The sequence below is a fragment of the Mobula hypostoma genome, chromosome 25 (genome assembly GCF_963921235.1).
Source record: "Mobula hypostoma chromosome 25, sMobHyp1.1, whole genome shotgun sequence".
Lineage (NCBI taxonomy): Eukaryota > Metazoa > Chordata > Chondrichthyes > Myliobatiformes > Myliobatidae > Mobula > Mobula hypostoma.
Genome location: NC_086121.1, coordinates 21843041 through 21864260, shown reverse-complemented (window position 1 = coordinate 21864260; position 21220 = coordinate 21843041). Strand labels below are relative to the sequence as shown.

At 41.5% G+C, this 21220-nt stretch overlaps 2 protein-coding genes across 3 annotated transcripts in view; one reads left to right on the top strand and one right to left on the bottom strand.

Annotated features, from left to right (window-relative positions):
* Positions 1-9948: 9948 nt before the first annotated feature.
* cptp (ceramide-1-phosphate transfer protein) lies at positions 9949-18155 on the bottom strand. 2 transcript variants are annotated; one of them, XM_063032819.1, is made up of 2 exons: positions 17938-18155; positions 9949-11787 (listed from the first exon to the last, which is right to left on the bottom strand). In XM_063032819.1, the coding sequence occupies exons 1-2, from the start codon at positions 17994-17996 to the stop codon at positions 11265-11267; spliced, it is 582 nt and encodes a 193-aa protein (XP_062888889.1). In that variant the 5' UTR covers positions 17997-18155; the 3' UTR covers positions 9949-11264. The 2 variants fall into 2 exon arrangements, with proteins under 2 accessions (XP_062888889.1, XP_062888888.1); XM_063032818.1 differs by lacking the exon at positions 17938-18155 and adding an exon at positions 17556-17764.
* The window catches only part of ints11 (integrator complex subunit 11), a 36989-nt gene continuing 33886 nt past the window's right edge, over positions 18118-21220 (top strand). The window contains exon 1 of the mRNA XM_063032817.1: positions 18118-18223. The gene's annotated coding sequence lies outside the window, so the exon portion shown is untranslated. The remainder of the gene's footprint in view (positions 18224-21220) is intronic.

The following is a 21220-nucleotide window of genomic DNA, read 5'->3' as shown; positions in this document are numbered from 1 at the left end:
TGACTTTAACTTCTCCTTCTCAAACTTCAGGGTGAATTCTAACACACTATGATCACTGTTTCCTACAGGTTCCTGTATCTTAGGTCCCTAATCATATCCAGTCCTTTACTCAACACCCAATCCAGAATTGCTGATCCCCCTAGTGGGATCAACCACAAGCTGCTCCAAAAAGCTATCGCAGAGGCATTCCACAAATTTTCTCTTGGGATCCAGCATCAACTTGATTTCACCAATCTATCTGCATATTGAAATCCCCATGACTAATATAACATTGCCTTTTTGGCATGCTTTTTTCTATCTCCCACTGTAATTTGTAACCCACAACTTGGCTACTGTTTGGAGGCCTGTACGTAACCCCCAGCAGGATCTTCCCATCCTTGCAGTTTCTTAACTCTACCCACAAGGATTCTACATTTTCCAATCCTTTGTCACCCCTTTCTAAGGAATTGATTTCATTTTTACCAGCAGAGCCACCCCTTCTCCTCCACCTACCACTTGTCCTTTCAATGCAATGTGTATCCTTAGATGTTAATCTCCCAACTAAAATCATCCTTCAGTCACTACTCAGTCACACCTACCAATCTCTAAATGAGGTACAAGATCATCAGCTTTATTCTGTACACCACGTGCATTCAAATACAACACCTTTCAGTCCTGCATTTGCCACCCTTCTCGATTTTGTCCCCTTTTACACTGCAACCCAACCCACTGACTGCAATTTTTCCCTATGATCTGTCTGTCCTTCCTCACAGTCTCACTATACACTACCGCTGCTTGTAAACTAACACCCCTATCACTCTGGTTCCCATCCCCCTGCCAAATCAGTTGAAACTTATTAGGCTAAACTGCCAAATGTAGTTTAAGTTAGTTTAACTTAGTCTTTGGATGTGAGAGGAAACTGGAGCATTTGGAAGAAGCACACGGCATCACGGGGAGAACAGACAAACTCCTTACAGATGGCACCGGAATTGGCTCCAAACTCTGGAATGCCAAGCAGCAATAGCATGGTGCTAACTGCTACACTACCAGGATATATTTCTCGATTTCCTAACCCAAGGAAATAAGTCTGAAGGCATTCAGCTGATGGCTGTAGGAAATAATTGTACAAATTTTGGAATCACAAAATAGATTCCGATTTGCTGATGTTTCCCTTATGTGATAAAATAAATGTTTTTTTAAAATCAATTGAGAATCTTGGTTCAGTGTGTACCCTACACTAAAGCTGGCCAGATGGACAGTGCTCTATGATCCCAGACACCCTCTTTCAGCAGTTTCTTGGGAATCATTGATCAATGGAAGAGTTCTTGCCCAAAAGAACCAGGGTGGCAGAAAGTACCAGCGATTAAAGTGACAGCATTCTGCTTCTCAACACACTGAAACTGGGTGATCATAGACATCAAGCCTCCTCCCTTCAATTAACAGCTCCTCCTTGTTACAAAAGACTTTCACATGAGTCACACCAAATAGTGAATGTATTTTCTACACAGATGTGTGCCTTTTTTAGTCCAAAATCTTATCATCATCATCAAGAAGGAGGAATCAATCGGGGGCTGTTAGGCTGGCTCTGCAGGACGAGTTTGGGTTGTTTCAAAGTAGAACTAGTAAAATAATAATACGATTCTTTGTCTACTTTCTCAATTAAAAATTGCGTGCTTGTCCTTCCTCTCTTGGATTGTAAGACCACATGGGAATGTTAAGTGATGAGTTACACAATGTTCAGTTCCATTTGCAACTCTTCAGCAAGTGAAGCAGTCCATTCCTGCGTCAGCATGACCCCGACTGAATTTAGACAAGAGGTGAAAATTCGCAAGTAACATTTGTCCCATAAAAAAGAACTTGTTTAGCAGAGTTAGCTTGAAAGTTTCACTGAGAAACATATAGGGAAGAGGGGAAATGAAAAACCTCAATTCCTAGCCATCTACACTGTTTGCAAACATTTGTTTCTCCTGTTTTAGCTCTGGCATCCAATTTCAAAATAATATGGACATTCTGATAGAAATTTTAACTTTGTGTAGAATTTCTGGTTTACGGAACTAAAGTAAAGTAAAGGCATCCATTAGTCCATGGATCTGCACCTGGAAAGTCTTCACTCTTCAGGGTGCAGGCCTGGGCAAGGTTGTATGGAAGACCAGCAGTTGCCCATGCTGCAAGTCTCCCCCTCCACAACACCGATGTTGTCCAAGGGAAGGGCATTAGGACCCATACAGCTTGGCATCAGTGTCGTCTCAGAGCAATGTGTGATTAAGTGCCTTGCTCAAAGACACAACACGTTGCCTTGGGGGGGCTTGAACTCACAACTTTCAGGTCGCTAGTCCAATGCCTTAACCACTTGGCCACGTGCCCACAAATCATTGATATACAGCATAAAAAGAACCGGTCCCAACATCGACCCCTGCAGAATCTAGTCCTTGGCAGCCAACCAAAAAAGGATCCTTTCATTCCCACTTGCTGCCTCATACCAATCAGCCAATTCCCTAACCATGCCAGTAACTTTCCTACATTACCATCTGTTCTTAATGTGGTAAGCAGCCTTAAGTGTGGCACTTTGTCAAGGGCCTTCTGAAAGTCCAAATATACAACATCCATTACATCCCTTTATGTATCCTACCTGTAATCTCCTCAAAGGATTCCAACAGGTTCATCAGGTCAGATTTTTCCTTAAGGAAACAATGCTGTCTTCATCCCATCTTGCCCTGTGCCACCAAGTACTCCATAACCTCATCCTTAGCAATTGACACCAACATCTTCCCAGCCACTGAGGTCAGCCTAACAAATCTATAGTTTCCTTTCTGCTGCCTTCCTCTTTTCTTAAAGAGTGGACTGACATTTGCAATTTTTCAGTCCTCTGGCACCATGCCAGAGTCCAATAATATTTGAAATGGCTGAAGGATGCTTTGTTCCCAAGCAATAAGATTCCTCCACAATCACCCAGTGTAGGACAATCTCCCTCCTTAGCACGGAGTGCAAGATATTCTTCCCAGTGCTTGAGAGAAGGCTAACTTGTTACTTAATGGAGAACCTCTATATCAACAGATCCATCCTAAAAGGTGGCAGCCCAGGTTTCTCTGGGTACCTTGAACACACCTCAATAATCAGCCAGTTGATCCACCAGGCCAGGCAGAAGAAAGGCAACCGAACAGTCGTCTTTTTAGTCCACATATCCTCATTCAGGTTGGCCTGGACCACTACCATATCTCACCAGTGACACGAAACGTGATCACTAGCTACCTAGGAGGATTCAAGCTATGCTTCACTTCAGCCCACCCCTTTACGACCGGGTGGCAAGTCCTCTAAAAAGGGATTCCACCTGGCTATACCATCTCCCCCATCTTGTTTGTCATGGGTATGAACCTCCTCATATCAGCAGCAGCAGACATAACCTGAGGCCCAGTGTTGTAGCCCTGCAACATGGGGGGTTCATGGATAACATCACAGTAACCCATGTCCAAGCAAGATGGACAACGTGGCTACCTGGGCTAGGATGACCTTCAAGGCCAGGAAGTCCAGGTTCATTGAAACACATTGATGAAGGTAGAGAAATGGATGTAGTGTATATGGAATTCAATAAGGCATTTGATAAGGTTCCCCATACAAGGTTCATTCAGAAAATAATGAAGCATGGGATCCAAGGAGACCTTACTTAGTGGATCCAGAACTGGCTTGCCCACAGAAGGCAAAGAGTGGTTGTAGATGGTTTGTATTCTGCATGGAGGTTGATGATCAGTGATGTTCTGCAGGGATTTGTTCTGGGATCCCTCCTCTTTGTGATTTTTTTTAAGTGACCTGGATGAGGAAGTAGAAGGGTGGGTTAGAAAGTTTGTTGATGACACAGAAGTTTGGAGTGTTGTGGAGTGTCTGGAGTGTTGTCAGAGGTTACATCGGGACATCGATAAGATGCAGAACTGAGCTGAGAAGCGGCAGATGGAGTTCAACCCAGATAAGTGTGAAGTGGTTCACTTGGGTAGCTCAAATTTGAAGACAGAATATAATATTAATGGTAAGACTCTTTGCAGTGTGGAGGATCAACGAGATCTTGGGGTCCATGTCCATAGGAAACTCAAAGCTGCTGCGCAGGTTGACAGTGTTTTTAAGAAGGCGTATGGTATGTTGGCATTCACCAACTGTGGAATTGAGTTCAAAAACCGTGAGGTTAAGTTACAGCTATATAAGAACTAACTTAGACCCCAACTGGAGTACTGTTTTCAGATCATGTCACCTCACTACAGGAAGGATGTGGATACAATAGACAGAGTGCAGAGGGGATTTACAAGGATGTTGTCTGGATTAAAGTTCGTGCCTTGTGAGAGCAGATTGAGTGAACCATATATAACCATATAACAATTACAGCACGGAAACAGGCCATCTCGGCCCTTCTAGTCCGTGCCGAACTCTTACTCTCACCTAGTCCCACCGACCTGCACTCAGCCCATAACCCTCCATTCCTTTCCTGTCCATATAGCTGTCCAATTTAACTTTAAATGACAACATCGAACCTGCCTCAACCACTTCTTTATATCAGAATAGGGAGGGTAAACATTTAATGAAACCCTTTTGCTTAACTACATTTACATCACAGAACTAATTAGATCTTTATATCAGAATTGGGAGGGTAAACATTTATTGAAATGCTTTTTGGAAAGTTATACAAACGTTTGTATTTACATTAGGTATAATAATAGATTGTCAAGTGATGAAAAAAATGAAACAGACATGTTTTCTTAGGAGGCATCACAGCCAAGTTCCATGGAGTTTTCTCCTTATGTGCACACGTACTTTCAGCAGATTAGGAATTCATGTCAATTCTTCAGGCCCTATAGCAGGAGTATCTTGCTTCCCCTGGTAGAAAATGTCAGCTCAGATTGGGTGCCAATGCAAAAGTTTCCGCACAGCACAACTGGAATAAATTAGCATTATAATTTATGTGATTTTATCCATATTTGCAACTAACTAAATAAAGTAATACTATACAAACAAACATTCGGAAGCACATTTCAACCTGTATGTTTCTAACATTTATATTTTTCTGAGTTTTAAAAAAAGTATAATTTGTTTATGAAACAGAATTTGTTGCAAAACCCGCTGACAAGTAGCAGCAAACTTTTTTTAAAACAATCTGATGAATATCTAACTTTCACACTCCAGGGTTATGATCCTGCAGTAGCGAAGCAAAGTCAGTGTAAATGTCTTAAAGGGAACCTGGAAGTGATGTTTCCCATGCTAGAGCAATGTTTTTTTGTCTTCCTTGGATTTTTTTTTTTACTTTCCCAAGGTACAATGTTAATAGGGTAAAATTCTAGTGAAGATGGCAGCTTTGTCCAACTTAACTGCCACATTGGATACACTCAGTTTTAGGGGGAATACAGTTGAGTCCAACACTATCCTTGGTAGCCCACTGTGCTTCTGGTGAGGATCAGTTCAATTTAATTCAAGGATGGAATGTATTTAATTTGCACTGGTGATCAGGGCAACCAGGCTTTGATCAAAACTGAATATAATCTGAGCACTCTTTTTGAAAGATGATCTGTCTTTATTTCCATATTACTATTGTGGCACAGCAAGTTCAGTTGTAGGTACCTCTGGCATTTGAAGTGTTTTATGTTGATGCTGGATTTCACTGGGGGACCAACTTGGAACAAAAAGACAATCTGCAGCTGCTAGTTTTCAGTATGAGGTTAGGGAAGGATGGATAGAGGAAAGGGGCTAATTCTGATGGTGCAAGAATAAATGAGTTCTGTAACATTCAGGGGAGTTAAAATCTGTGTTATTGAAGACCGAATTTTCCCCCTTTCCTTGGTCTGACAGAGGGTTTTCAAACCTGAGACTCTTCCCATTGATGCATCCAGACCTGCTGATCGTTGAACAAAATACTGATGCAGTTACCAAGAGGACACGGCAGTGGCTATAGTTCATTCGGAGTTTGAGGAGATTTGCTGTCACCAGAGACACTCACAAATTTCTCCAGATGTACGGTGGGGTAGAGACCATGCTGACTGGCTGCGCCACCGTCTGGTAAGGAGGCGTCACTGCTCAGGATTGGACAGAGATGCAGGAAGTTGCGAACTCAGACAGTTCCACCTTGGACACTAGCCCTCCCCAACCTGCAGAGGACATCTTCAAAAGGCGGGGCCTCAAAAAGGCAGCATCCGTCATTAAGGACCCCCATCATCAGGACCGCCTTCTTCTCATTGCCATGATCAAGGTGGAGGTACAGGGGCCAACAGCTTCTTCCCCTCTACCATCAGATTTCTGGATGGACATTGAACTCATAAACACTACCTCATCGTTTTTTTCCTTTTTTGCTCTTTGTTTGCACTGCCATTTCATTTAAAACAAATATATATTTCTTAATGCAACTTGTAGTTTATTGTAAAGTAATACTATGCACTGCTACCGGAAAACCTGATTTTGATTCTGATTTTCAGCTTTTCTCGTTTTGTTTTCAAATTCTACCACCTACTGGTTACTTGCCGAATTGCAGGTTGGTTTAAACCAAATCAAAGATTTTTTAAAAAATTGAAGATTAGCGTTATTTGTCATGAACACCAAAACATACAGAGAAATGCGTCATCTGCATCAATTCAAATCAGCGAGGATTGCACTACACTTCCAGTGCCAACATAACATGCCTTCAATTTACTAATCCCAAATGTACGTCTTTGGAATGTGGGAGGAAACCAGAGCTTCTGGAGGAAACTCAGTCATGGGGAGAATGTACAAACTCCTTATAGGCAGCGATAGGAATTGGTGATCACTGGCACTGTAAAGCAATCTTCTACTAGGCGTTTCATTTTGCATCATGATGAACAGAGAAATTTTTAACCCCTGACATCGATAAACTTGCAAATAATTCAATGTGAAATTACATATGTTCCTGTTGACCTAATAACTTCAATGGTTACTCCTTTTGTAGAAGACCAACTTATTTTTTGGAAGCACACCAGGAGGTAGTTTTGGAGCAGGCCCTGTTATTGAGGGTATGCATGAAGATCCTGAAAACACGACGCCAAACATAATAACGCTAAGCAAGGGGAGGCAGTCAGATGTGTTGCTGCTGCCAAGAGCTTCAAGATCTCAGCAAAGTTCCTGGACCAATTAGACATCTTATTCAGGCAATGGCAGTGATCTCCCCAGGATTTTGGGTTAACACCTACTAAATCATTTCACGTTGGCTTTTCATGCTCTTCCACAATGGTCTTGCAACTCCTTCTATTGGTGAGATCAGGGGACCTGGACCTCAAGTAATATTTCAAACCCTTGGGTGTATTTAAAATGTTCTGTTGTCTGGTTGAATGAAAGAAAAAAAAATAGCTTTGTCACATGTACATCAAAAGATACAGTGAAATGCACAGTTTGATTCAAATCAAATCAGTGAAGATGTGATGGGCAGCCCAGAAGTGTCACCATGCTTCCTGTGCCGAGATAGCATGCCTACAACTCACTGACTCTAACCATACGTCTTCTTGGAAAGGAGAATGTAGAAACTTGTTAGACGGCAGCAGGAATTGAACCCTAATCTTACAGCTGGCACTGTAGAGTATTGCACGAACTGCTACACCATTGTGCACCCACCATGAAGCCCTATGCCCTGGTTCCTATTCCAATCACACACTGCATCTGACATTCTATTGATGCACACTGGAAAGTATCTTGGCTGCAGGAAAACAACATCTATCATCCAGGTTATGCAGGAAGGAGGTACAGAAGCTTTAGGTCCCTCCCCACCATGCTCAGGAATAGTTACTGCTCCTCGACCATCAGGGCTCCTAATCCAGCATGAATAACTTTACTCACCTCAATACTGAACCTATTCCACAACCCGTGGACTCAACAACTCACGTTCTCAGGTATTATTTATTTACTTACTTTTTTTTTGTATTTGCACAATTTGCCTTCTTTTGCACATTGGTTGTCAGTGTTTCTAGTTTTTCATTGATTTGTTCCACTGTGAATGCCTGCAAGAAAATGAATCTCAGGGTGGTACATGGTGACATGTGTGTACTTTGATTATAAATTTACTTTGAATGTTCCTTCAAATTGAATCCTGTAGGCTTAATATCTGTTATTGTAGGAGATCTAGAAGCACTATTCCATCTCAGTGTTACAGTATGGAAGTCAGATTTCTCCAATGCAGACAGATCCTGAATTTAACTAAAAAATAATGCAACTGTTGCCGTGTTGTTTGCTTACAGACATCTTCCTGTATTTCATGGCTATCTGGAGAAGATGAATACGAGAGTTGTATTGTACATGCATACTTTGACAATAAAATTAACCTTTGAACATGTATGGCATTAATTTACCACTATTGAGGGCTTTAATGCTGTTCCATTTAATTTTCTCAAAAATGACGGACCTAATTGTTTGTGCAATTACAATAAACTAAGCCAGAATGAACTACATCATAATTTATTGTTTTTATAGAGCAAATAATTACTCACATTGCAAATAAAAAATCTACAAATTACATTTGGTTTTCACCTGAAATATTAAAAATATTTCTGACTTTAAAACCTACAATTCATGACAGAGAAATGTTGCTAATTGTCCATTGATGGTTGTAGATATTTAATGTTTGAAGATTAGAATGGAAGGTCAACAGTACATTGGGGTGGCAGCATTTGACAAGTAATTAGCCACCAAAGACTAATGTTAAAAATGTGAATAGGAAAACAAACACCTAGGGTCTTCAAAGAATTAAAGATAAAATTTACTTCACATTGCAGCTTTCTTTTTCCCTCGTCCCCGGGTAAAATCCTCCAAGAGGACCATAACCTTGTTGTGGTTTGGGGGCTTGTGTGCCTCAATGACCTGGAGAGCTATGCGAGCTGGAGTCAGGGCTTCATGTGTTGGCTCTCGGTACAGTCACCCATACCAAACAGGTCAGAGGGTAGAGGCCAGACTAAGAGTGGTCCACCGGTCCTCCAGGTTCAGGGGTTCAGCTCAGAGCTGGCAACCCTAATTCGTAATACAAAATTGTTACGGAAACAACAATGAAGAATCCTTCTACATCTGAGTGTGACGGTATTCCTGAGTCTCCACCCGGGACTTACATGACTGACAGTAGTGAAAACTGACAGGAAGCTACTACACGACAAAGGAAGCCCTGAACACCGCCAGAGATGGAGGACCTTCATCGCTGCCCTAAACGCCGGTAACAAGCAATGATCAGGGTAAAATGCCTTTGGACCTACATGAAGACATCAGATGACAGCTGAGCTCATTATGGATCCACCCAGCTAGAATGTGACTTCCAACAGGAGGAGCCTGTGGCAGCCGTGGCCACCTTTCCACTCCTTTACCCGCTGACAGACTGTTGTTGGTTACGAAGTTCAGTAACTGCAATACCAGTGTTCTTCTGCCAGCATTAATCCTGCTTAATCTTTTTCAGGGACCAGTCAGTGAAGGGCACTCCCTTCACACAGCCCAATGCAAAATCTATTGTTCTTGGTCAGGACTAAAACTAGATCAAAGCTGATTTGTTAATCAGCAGCTTAAGGAGGTAAACTTGTCTTGCCGAGGTGTAATGTCACTTTGTGTGCAGAATTGTCCTGGCTCACATGAAAATCAGCTGCTGAAATAGGACAGAGAAATTTGTGCCCAAAGAATTCCACCAAAAAGAGGATGCAGCAATGTTTGTTGGGATGGGGGAAAAGACAGAAAGGAAGAGCTCATTTTTGTTAGATAACAAAAAAACATATTGAGTATTAGTGCACTGTAAGCACAATTCCTTTTTGTCTCAGCTGACAGAATTAAATACACCAACATAGTTATACAACAAAGTGTACAGCAGGAACATTATGAGGACCCACACTTTTTAAGCTCCATACATTTCTCTTGCACAAGTCTGAGAGGACGTGTCACAGCAAATTCTTCAAGATGATCTTCTGTGCTTATGCAGTGAGGTCTCTTTCACTTACGCCATTTAAATCTCACAGCAGACAGTGAACAAAATACTGTATATTTAAAGCAGACCTGAACTGGAAAGGGGGTACCTTCTATATAAATAAGATGCTGGAAATACACAGATCAGTCAGTATATGTCAAGAACATTTGGGCAGATAATCTTTATCAGAACATGGTCCTATTCTGATGAATGGCCTTTGATGTTTCTCTTTCCACAGATGCTGCCTGATCAGATTTCCAGCACCTGCAGTGTTTTGATTCTCAACGCTCCTTCAAGCAGGTCACCTAAAACTGCCAGGAGCAATTGAGAAGGAAGCTCTATTAACTTACAAATTGAAAGGCCAACAAATCAAAATCTAGTCACATTTTTGCTCTGCCTTCTCACATTGACCTGCTGAGTTATCACTGTACAGGGAAATGCTCCAACTCATTCACGGCTTACACTGCCATGATAGACCTGATCCTACTGTTTCTGAAGAAGATGCAATAAGACAGACAGACAAAAAACGATCAGCCACGGATCTCAGGCCTGATCATTTCTCCCAGTTCCTAAGTGTGTAAATGCTCAATCTGAAGTCAACTGAGTCAGATAACTCCAGATTCGCACAGGTTCTAAACCCACCCCATCCATACAAACAATAAACACTCGAAGTATGACCTTCTGCCACCCTTGGAAATGGACATCAGTAGGTCTACACCATTAGAAGTACAGAAAATGGGAGAGAGATCCAAATTATTACTTCTCACTTGAACAGCAATTGAATGTGGTCAGTTACAGAGATTAAAGTTTTTTGGTGCATTTCAAATGTAATGTCACTAAAAAAATCTCCTGGAAGGACCATGGTAAAATATTTTAAATTATTTGTTCAACTGTATTTAAACATAAATGCTCCTGAAGAAGCATCCCACCAAAGTGCTGACAGGCCAAATGACTTGTGGAAAAAGGCCATTCCTGACCAAGGTCCTTCCCGAAGGTATTTGCTGAAGATTAGAGATGGTAGTGTTATGGAACTACCATCTTTTGATGCAGAAAAACATGCACCTTGGACACTGCTACCCCCACCTTACAGAGAGCTATCTAATTCGTTCTGTTCTGTGGTGCAGACCCTTCAGCAAGCAGTGTAGCGACTCCACTTCAGCAATTCAAGTACTTGGAAATTGCATCACTCTGCCAATCCTGATTGGACTTGAATCTCCCCCCAAACAGAAAGGCTAATTATTTAAACATATGGATGAAAGACTTACTTTTTAAATAACACTTACAACCTATCCTTTGGTCATGTGATTCTGATAAAATAAAGTTTACTATCTAAAACATTCAAAGGTGCTACTATTGTAGTACTCTTCAAAAAAGAACAGATCTAAGGTAGATCAAGCAGGTCATGTTGAGCATACAGATCTTGTGTGATGTCATAGGTCTTAGAAATGAGTGGGACAGCTTCCTCGAGTGTGGCCACAACCTTTTCTGTTGTGCCCATATTCATAACTTCAAAAAACTCTTCCCGACTTGGCAGTAAATGAAATGCAAGAACTGCAGCTTTGCGCACAATCCAGGGATGATAGTTTGCCAGGGAGTCATTATAGGCGTCTGTACACAAGACTGAAGTTTTGCTGTCATCAGAGGCCACCCGCAGCTTTTCCAAAAAGAGCTGCAGCCACTTGAGGGCACGGTGTAGTCGCAACAGAGTACGGCAGCCAGAATCCCAATGGTCACCTCGCTTCCTCAGGTCCACCAGCTTGTTGTCAACCTCATACTTCACCATTGACTGAATTGTTCTGTATTCCTGGCCCCTTTCACTACATCCGTAGTTTTCCAGAATTTGGATTTTAGTGACCACATCTTTTGAAATAAAGGAAAAGGCTGCACCAAGGCTACTCATGAACCTAAAAAAGAATCAAACAATGAATTTAAAATTGGATTTTCCTACCAAGACAATTCAGACTAGAAATACAAAAGTAAAATTAATATTAGAAATTAAAGATTTTGAAGTGCACAATAAGTTTGAGCAGAATATGGTTCCCAAATTCATAAACTATTTACTTAAGTCTATTACAAGAAATTTCCAAATTTATTTAGTTTCCATTGGTACGTTAGAGAGAAAGTAAATCACATTATGCAAATCATGAAAATTTATTAGGAAAAAACGGTTATGACAATCAACTATTAAAGATGAATCCCTCAGTGATTAATAAGTTTTATTTGTGGGAGCTTGCTGTGGACAGATTTGTTGATGAAATTCTCACATTTCAGCAATGTCCCCTCTCAAATTATTTCGTTAACCACAAATGTTGGCAGATTCGCAAAGAGAAATATTATACAAAAATATAAGCTGTTATATTTTGTTGCTGAAGAAACTAATCAAAAGAAAAAGACTGGTGCCTAGGAGAACAAGTTTTTTTTTACAAACAAGAGAAAATCTGCAGAGGCTGGAAATCCAAGCAACACACACACACACAAAATGCTGGAGGAACTCAGCAGGCCAGGCAGCAACTATTGTATTGTTGACATTTCAGGCCGAAACCATTCGCAGGACCCCAATGGTCACCAATGCTTCTTTTTACTTTTAATGAGCCACATACTTATAATGTGGTGGCAAAATGACGTATGCCATTCACGTAATTTGCATATAACCCCTAATGAATTATTTACACAAAGAGTACTTGACCAATATATTTACAATATTACTGAAATATTAAATACAGAACACACATGACACAGCACAGTAAATTTTAAATTACCACATTCAGGCCTAAAGATTTAATCTCTCTGGAGGATTTCTTATTCTTGTGGATTAAAGTCTTTCCTGATTTTTTATTGCTGGTGGGGGGGGGGCGGTGTTGCTGGGCGGAATCACTCTGCTTAGCAGGAGTGACATGTGGCTGTGATGGTTGTAGGAGTCGACTCTGGGACTTCAGTAAGTGGTTCTAACAGCTCTGGACACCTTTCCTCTCCAACAATTCACTCAGTTGTCCTCAACTGATCAATGTGTGTTCTCCCAATGATATCAAGATGCAATCTCCACTGTGTAGGAGAGTGGTCCAGTTCTGTCCGTAATCTTTTCAGGTACCTACTTTTAATTACCACTGTAGTCCCCCTCCAGGAGTGAAACATTGAACATCCTTGTTCGGGGAGCCTTCAATTTGTCTCAGCTGTTCGTCCTGCATGCTCCTTCTGAGATTGAGGTCGAGGAGAATCCAAGCGTGAACACAAGGGAGGTCCCTGGAACAGCATATCTGGTGAGCTGTTAGTTGTGGAGCGTGCTGCATTGCCATATGCATGGAGGATATTGGCGAGCTTCTGATTTAGTGATAGTGCAGTGTGCTCTGCTGACATCGTTCATAGTGTGTTCTTTAGTCTCCGGGCAATTCTTTCCACCAAGCCATTTGTAGCTGGGTGGTACTGTGTGGATGTAATATGTCTTATTCCATTCATTTTCAGCAATGACTGAAACTGTTCTGCAACAAACTGTGATCCACTGTCACTGCTTAAGTGTTCTGGAACACCAGTCCTTGAAAAGAGGCTTCTCAACACATCAACAGTGTGCGAGGCTGTCATGGAGGTTGTTGGGAATGCTTCTCACCACTTTGTAGCTGTATGTACTACTCTACTCCTGCACCTATTGTCTACTACTAAGAAATTTGTGCCCATGAATCGTCTGGCAAAATCCAGACGAATCCTCTGCCAGGACAATACAAGTCATTTCCAGGATGGAGAGGCACTGCTCTTGGCACCACCTGGATGTTTTTGCATTCCAAACAGTGCATGGCAGGTTCCTCAGTCTGCTGATCTACCTCAGGCCACCAGACAAAGCTTCGAGCTTATACTTTCATTTTTACCATGCCTAGATGACGGCATGTAGCTTCTTCTTCAACATTTTAGCTCTCAGCTTTGGTGGTAGAACAACTCTTAATCCCCACATGAGGCAACCGCTGTCAAAGTTAGGTTCATCCCAGTGCTGGTAAAAATGGGGGAACTGGAGAATCTGATACACTTTCCAGCCATTTTGGGTGGCCATGTAAATCTGAGACAGTGAGGGATCTTTTCTGGTTTCCCTTTGGATCACCTCTGCTGTAATAAAAAGACTTTTGATTTGCATTAGGGAGAATAGAAACATAGAAAACCTTAGCACAATACAGGCCCTTCGGCCCACAGAACTGTGCCGAACATGTCCCTACCTTAGAACTACCTAGGCTTTACCCATAGCCCTCTATTTTACTAAGCTACATGTACCCATCTAGGAGTCTCTTAAAAGACCCTATCATTTCCACCTCCACCACCACCGCCAGCCCATTCCACGCACTCACTACTCTCTGCGTAAAAAACTTACCCCTGACGTCTCCTCTGTACCTACTTCCAAGCACCTTAAAACTGTGCCCTCTCCTGCTAGCCATTTCAGCCCTGACAAGAAGCCTCTGACTATCCACACGATCAATGCCCCTTATTATCTTGTACACCTCTCATCCTCCGTCACTCCAAGGAGAAAAGGCCAAGTTCATTCAACCTATTCTCATAAGGCATGCTCCCCAATCCAGGCAACATCCTTGTAAATCTCCTCTGCACCCTTTCTATGGTTTCCACGTCCTTCCTGTAGTGAGGCAACCAGAACTGAGCACAGTACTCCAAGTGGGGTCTGACCAGGGTCCTATATAGCTGCAACATTACCTCTTGGCTCTTAAACTCAATCCCATGATTGATGAAGGCCAATGCACTGTATGCCTTCTTAACCACAGAGTCAACCTGCGCAGTTCCCATGGACTCCACTCAACCTTGGAAAGAGTTCCTTCAGTCTCCATGCAATCCAGCTGACTGGCTACTTTATCCTGGTTGGTACAAGGAACCCGATGACCTTTGTAAAACTGGGGTGTGGCAGTTTTATTTAACACTATTTCACTCTTGACATGTTTGAGTTTTCCAATGACATCCTTGAACATTGCTGTGGCACCATCCAGTACCTTTATTAATTTGCTTTCAGTTGACACTATTGCAGAGGGTGTGGCATGCAAACAGTGAATGGATCTCCAATCAAGTTGTAGTTGTCACAGCCAATCACAGCCCAACAATGCTGGCTTCCTGTTTTTAACCACATACAAACAAATGTGGCTTGTTGGTTGTAATTCACTGTTAAGAACGTCATTCTCATGGGAGTTACCTTTTCTCTAGACAGGTTCTTAGTTGAATATCTGCAGGCTTCAGTTCAGTCAGTATCTTTGAAATGCTGTTCAAACTCATGTTGTGGAATGATTGAAACAGTTGAGCCAGTGTCCAATTTCATTTAAATTTATGCACTATTCACTTCTGCTGAAATCCATATTGCTTGTCTATAGTTAATTTTCACAATGTAAATTTGAAGGCTACACAGTCCCTTGTCACTCTCATCATCAGATTTTTCATCAATGGCATGTAGATCAGGGCTCTTTTTGAAACTGCAGCTCGACTTTTTCCTCTTCCCTGTGTAGTCCATTTATTTTTGTCCATCCAACACATGCTCTTTGTATGCATTCTACTTTGTTGCATTTTCTGCAATTTCACCTTTAAATCTGCATTGGTTTTGTGTATGGGAGCTTGGTAACAATGGGAACACAACTTGTCTGTCCAGGAAGGTTTCTGTTTAGATGTTGCAATTTTGTTCACTCACTTTCATTCCTGACCACAACACAACTGTATCTCTGGCAGTTGTTTCCATTAATACACCCACTTAATCTGCTGTTTTAAATGTGAGTTGTGCTTTAGTCAGGAACCATCTTTGAATGTTTTCTTGTAAGATTCCACAAACTAAACACTCTCTCTGTGCATCATTAAGCCCATCACTGAACTGGCAATGTTCAATCTCTTCAATTTAACCACATATGGTGAAATAGACTCCCCTTCTTTTTGATTCCATTTATGAAACCTAAAACTTTCTGCAATCAACAATGGTTTCAGGTCTAAATGTTGCTGTATTACTTTCATATCAGCAAAGCTCATTTTGGGTGGTATGGTTGGAGCAGTCAAACTTCTAAGTAAACTGCATGCCTTCCCACCTAATGCACTTACTTTTCATTGGCTATTTCATTTGCTTGAAAATACTGCTCAATTAGCTCAGTATACAATATGCAGTTATCTGTTGTGCAGTCGAACATATCTATCTTTCTGATGTAGCCAGCCATTTCTGCTTTTATTTCTTAGTATCACTATCACCCAGTACTCACTGTTTATGAACACCCTATGAACTTTGTCCGTTTTCTGCCTTTCTTTTATTTGACTACCTTCCCCCCTTGTGGAAAAAAAAGTGCTGCATTTTAAAAAAAACTTGAACGTCTCTTTCCCTTTGCAAAGAAAAAATACGTGCAGCACTTCTACAGGTAGGTAGTTGTCACGAGTTCGTTTTAAAACATACTCGTTGCCACTGTTATGTTTTGTAACTGCAGAAATTAATTGAAAGAAAAAAGCAGGAGCCCAGCAGGATATGTACGCTTGTGCTTTTTACTTTTAGTGAAGCGTGCACATATGACACAGTGGCATAATGACGTATGCCATTCACATACTTTTACATATAACCCTGAATAAATGAATTAAACAAAGAAAGGGTTTCGGCCCAAAATGTCAACAATACCCTTTTCCATAGATGCTGTCTGGCCTGCTGAGTTCCTCCAGCATTTTGTGTGTGTTGCTTGGATTTCCAGCAGCTGCAGATTTTCCCATTTGTAAAAAGAAGCAATGTTACTCAAATATTACTGAGAAAACTTCTCTATTTTATATCTTCATTTAAATGTCTACATTTTAAAAACATTACAACAATTTGTTGCTTCACGGGTTTCAACTGGGAGGAATTCACCTCGGTACTCTTAACTACCTACAGTGAGTAGTCTTGGTTAATGCAGCCTGAACAACACTCAAAATGTTGAACCCCACCTTAGAACGAGACAGCTCACGTGATTAACCTTAATTGGTCATTCTAAACTTTCACACCTCCCATTGCCGGCACACCCTAGTTCCAGTACAGAGAGTACACCACATCTACTCCTTCGGGCTACCCAAACGCTTTCCAAACTTGAAACTTCCATCACCGAGGACGAGGGGAGTAGGCTGGTGGGAACATTATCATCTATATTACCATTAACCGAGGGGTCCGCGGACCACAGGTTGGGAACCCCCTGATCCAGAGCATCTCCGGGTCTGACGAGGAAATAATCGCCGGTCTGTCATTGTCGCTAAATCTGAAAATTGCACTCACTACCTAACAACAGTGAACATACCCCCTTCAACAGAGACTAGCGACTCCCCACTACATTTTTAAATATAGTATAGGCCAGCCATTAAATGTCGATCTTGTTAACGAACCCCGCATCCAAAAATTTAATTCAAGATACTTCAGACACAATCAGAAATGGCATAACCCTCTCACCCTCCTAATAATCGCTCATTGTCATAGTCTGCACGATGAATAACTCGTACTGTACTTTGCCCTGATACCATAAAGCAGCTCCAAGGACAGGATTATTTCAGACAGAAACGGAAAATGCTGGAAAACCTCAGCGGGTGAGTTAGTCCACCTTTGCGGATCGACGTTTCAAGTCAAAGTCAGAGGATTTCCACAGCATTTTCAGGTTTTATTTTAAGATTCCCAGAATCCATAGTTCCTTTGGTTTCAGGATTCTTTTAGATCACTCACTTCACCAGCCCTTTCCATCCGTCCAAGTAATGTTCCTGCACCAGCTCCCCGCTCTCGGTCAGGCAGCTCCTGAATGACTCCAGGACTTCACTCAGCCTGAACGGCTCTACGTCCGCCATCTTCAACCCGGAAGCGGCCCGTCGCCAGGCCCACCCCCCTCCCCTTTGCCCTATCACTAGCGGTCCGACGGAATCGGTGATCCTATTGGCTTTCCAGCGGGTCAATCAGCGTGACGTAACATTCGCCGGGCTTGAGGTAGGCCTGAAGCAGGGGGCTGCCGTAGAGGATGGGAGGGGGATGTTGTCATTGAGTTTGCCCAGTGCGCAGCGGGGAGAGCGGTCCAGAGCCGTGATCCTCCAGTTAACGGGAAAATCTGACGTACCTGTTGCGCTGTTCACAGCTCAAAGCGCCCCGGCCGGCCGGGGAGGTGATGGTGTACATTCTACATTTTCACTGATGGCAGCACGGGGTGGCGGGCAAACTGTGAAGATAAACTTATTTTATTTCCCTGCTTAAGTGCTCTGAATATTAATCTGAAAAACACATTTGTTGTGAATTTTAGGTCGCGTCTGACTTTCTTGGATCACAGAACTGGATTCCTGGATTCCACCACTTTTTACATTTCTCACAAAGTTATTTGATGCCATCAATTATTCCCTAACCTGCAGGTAATGCAATGATTGACAGCATTTCTCTTTATATCCTCCCCATTCCTTGGAACCTAGAATTGGTTTATTATTGTCACGTACAATAGGTTAGGACACTGAAAAGCTTGCATTGCATACTGATCATTACACAGTGCACTGATTAGAAGAAGGTAAAACAATAAAATATGTAGAATAAAGTATGACAGCTACAGGGAAAATGCACTGCAGGTGAACAATAAGCTGCAAGGCAATAAAGTAGATTGTGAGGTCAACAGTCTAATTGTACTGGGGAATCATTTGATAACATTGGACAGAAAATTTTTTTGGAAGTGTTGCATTGTCAGAATTTTTTTGTGGTTATGATAGATTGCTTGAAGCCGAACACATAATTTCAGACCACTTGTATTACATAGAAATTTGGGGAAAAAAGAAATAACTTTTATTGAATATAATGTGTTTAATTGCACAATGATGCTAATGCTTTGCAATAGTTCAGCTAAACTAAAAATGTTTTCATGATGATTTACATTGTACTCAATATCTGAGGCTTCTCGCTTAAGTGGCCAACAATAATCAGCCAGCATTGATGGATTCCAGTTGCCCTGATACTGTTTGTCCATGTCCACGATGTCCTGGTGAAACCTTTCACCATGCATGTCACTGACTGCAAGATTTGCAGGGAAGAAAATGAATCGTTAGTGACATGTTGTGCTTCATGGTTTTGTATGCTTGAAGCATCTTGTCAACCAGCTGCACAAAGTTTGGTGCTCTGTAGTTGCCAAGAACGTTTTCAACATCCTTGAATGCCTTCCATGCGATTTTCTCCAATCCCATTAGAAGTTCTTCAAATTGTCTGTTATTGACCAGTTTGGTTTGTGGACCAGCAAAAATGCCTTCCTTAACCTTGGCATCAGTTATTCTGGACATCTGTCTCAAGTATTGAAATCCTTCACAGAAACACTTGTGTCTGGTGTCAGCAAATTCCACCGTGCAGTCTTGAACCTAGTAATTCTGCTTTTGCCTTTGACAAACCCAATCTTTGACCAGGTCATTCAATTCAGACTGAGTCATCAGATGAGGCTCACTCGACATAAAGGGTTCAAAATCCGTATCAGAATCAGTGTCATTTTCCATTCCTGGCTCGTGCATCATGGCATTTTTGTCTGCCTCCTCTAGACTCCATGTGCCTGGTGGCTTCATTACTGGAAGACTGTTGTCACGTGGCACACGTCTCATGGCTGAAGGGAGACTGGGGTACTCAGGATTTCTTGTTTTTAGTAGAGAAACCAGCTACATTGGTCAGACAGAAGTAACAGTCTGTCACATGATCCTTCTGCTCTCGGAGTGGGACAGCGAACATTATTGACTTCCGAGTACCTCTGAGCCAAACTCTCAGACTGACAGTGCATATTACGCAACAAATGTGAGGAGCCCATGCTTTGTTTTGGTTGCCACCCAAAGTAGAGCTCATAGACTTTCACCATCTTTTGAGATTTAAGCAGATACTCACCACATGTGGCATTCGTACTATGTGCATGAAGGGAGCTTGCAGGAGAACGTAATCGTATTAAGAGTTTTAAATATATAATGCTTCCGATTTGAACAATGCTTATTTCACAGCAATGTAATCAGATAAATATATTTTGGATTGAGAGCTAATAGGCTCAAAAATACATTATAACACAGAATACCGGTTAATCGTTTGACTGGATGCAAGGTTTCAAGATGAAATACTACCAGGCTTTCGTTACTCCAAAGGTTCTGCCTTAACTGTCAACGTTTCCTTTGTCTCAAGCTCTGGGTCTTTTAACCCTCACTGGAACTGAGGAAGTTTGATAGATTCTGACATTTCAGATGATACACAGTCAAAAGATTATCTTCACTGGCTTTCACAAGGTAACAAGACAGTGAAATGTAAAAAGAAGAAGAATGTAGAAAGTTATCACCATTGTTTTCACACTCATATCACACTAGTAATTTTTAAGGTTGGAAACCATCAGTATTTCAAGATTAAATATTTATGAAGTGTATTTGTGAAAAAAAATATGATTAGAATAGTCAGTTCCATTGGAAGCATTGTTGGAATCTCCTGTTCTTTATGCTTTTTAATAAGGTATTAATTGAAGTAATGAGTTTTTAGCAAGACTGAATTTGTAGTTTCACTAACATACAACTTGCATTTTTCACAATATGTGGTGTTAGACTCCACCTACTGGTGGTACTACTGGTCCGCCATTACAGACATTTACACCACACGCTGCATCCGCAAAGCAAACAGCATTATGAAGGACCCCACGCACCCCTCATACAAACTCTTCTCCCTCCTGCCATCTGGAAAAAGGCACCGAAGCATTCGGGCTCTCACGACCAGACTACATAACAGTTTCTTCCCTCAAGCCATCAGACTCCTCAATACCCAGAGCCTGGATTGACACCAACCTACTGCCCTCTACTGTGCCTATTGTCTTGTTTATTATTTATTATTATTTATTGTAGTGCCTGCACTGTTTTGTGCACTTTATGCAGTCCTGGATAGGTCTGTAGTCTAGTGTAGTTTTTGTGTTTTTTTCTTCAGTAGTTCAGTGTAGTTTTTGTATCGTTTCATGTAGCACCATGGTCCTGGAAAACGTCGTCTCATTTTTACTATGTTCTGTGCCAGCAGTTATGGTTGAAATGACAATAAAAAGTCACTTGACTTGACTTGTAAAATGATATAACAGTTTATCATTTTTCATTTTTCATTGGCTGTGTTAAACATGCCATACCTGTGTGCCTTCCAATAGGCCCTCTCTTATCTCAGGAACTTGCTTGTACCTCGTTATAAAAGTGTCAGTTTCTGCAAAAATCACTATCTTTGTGTTAGTTATTTTAGCTCTCTCAGTTCTTTAGTTCCTGTTCATTTGTGCCCTGTGCCTGTTTTTTTTTGTTTTAAACTTTCAGTAAACAATTGTGAAGTAACAAGTTTTTCAACTCATTCTTCACCTCCTAAAATAACCTGAGGATCGGAAATCACACCAG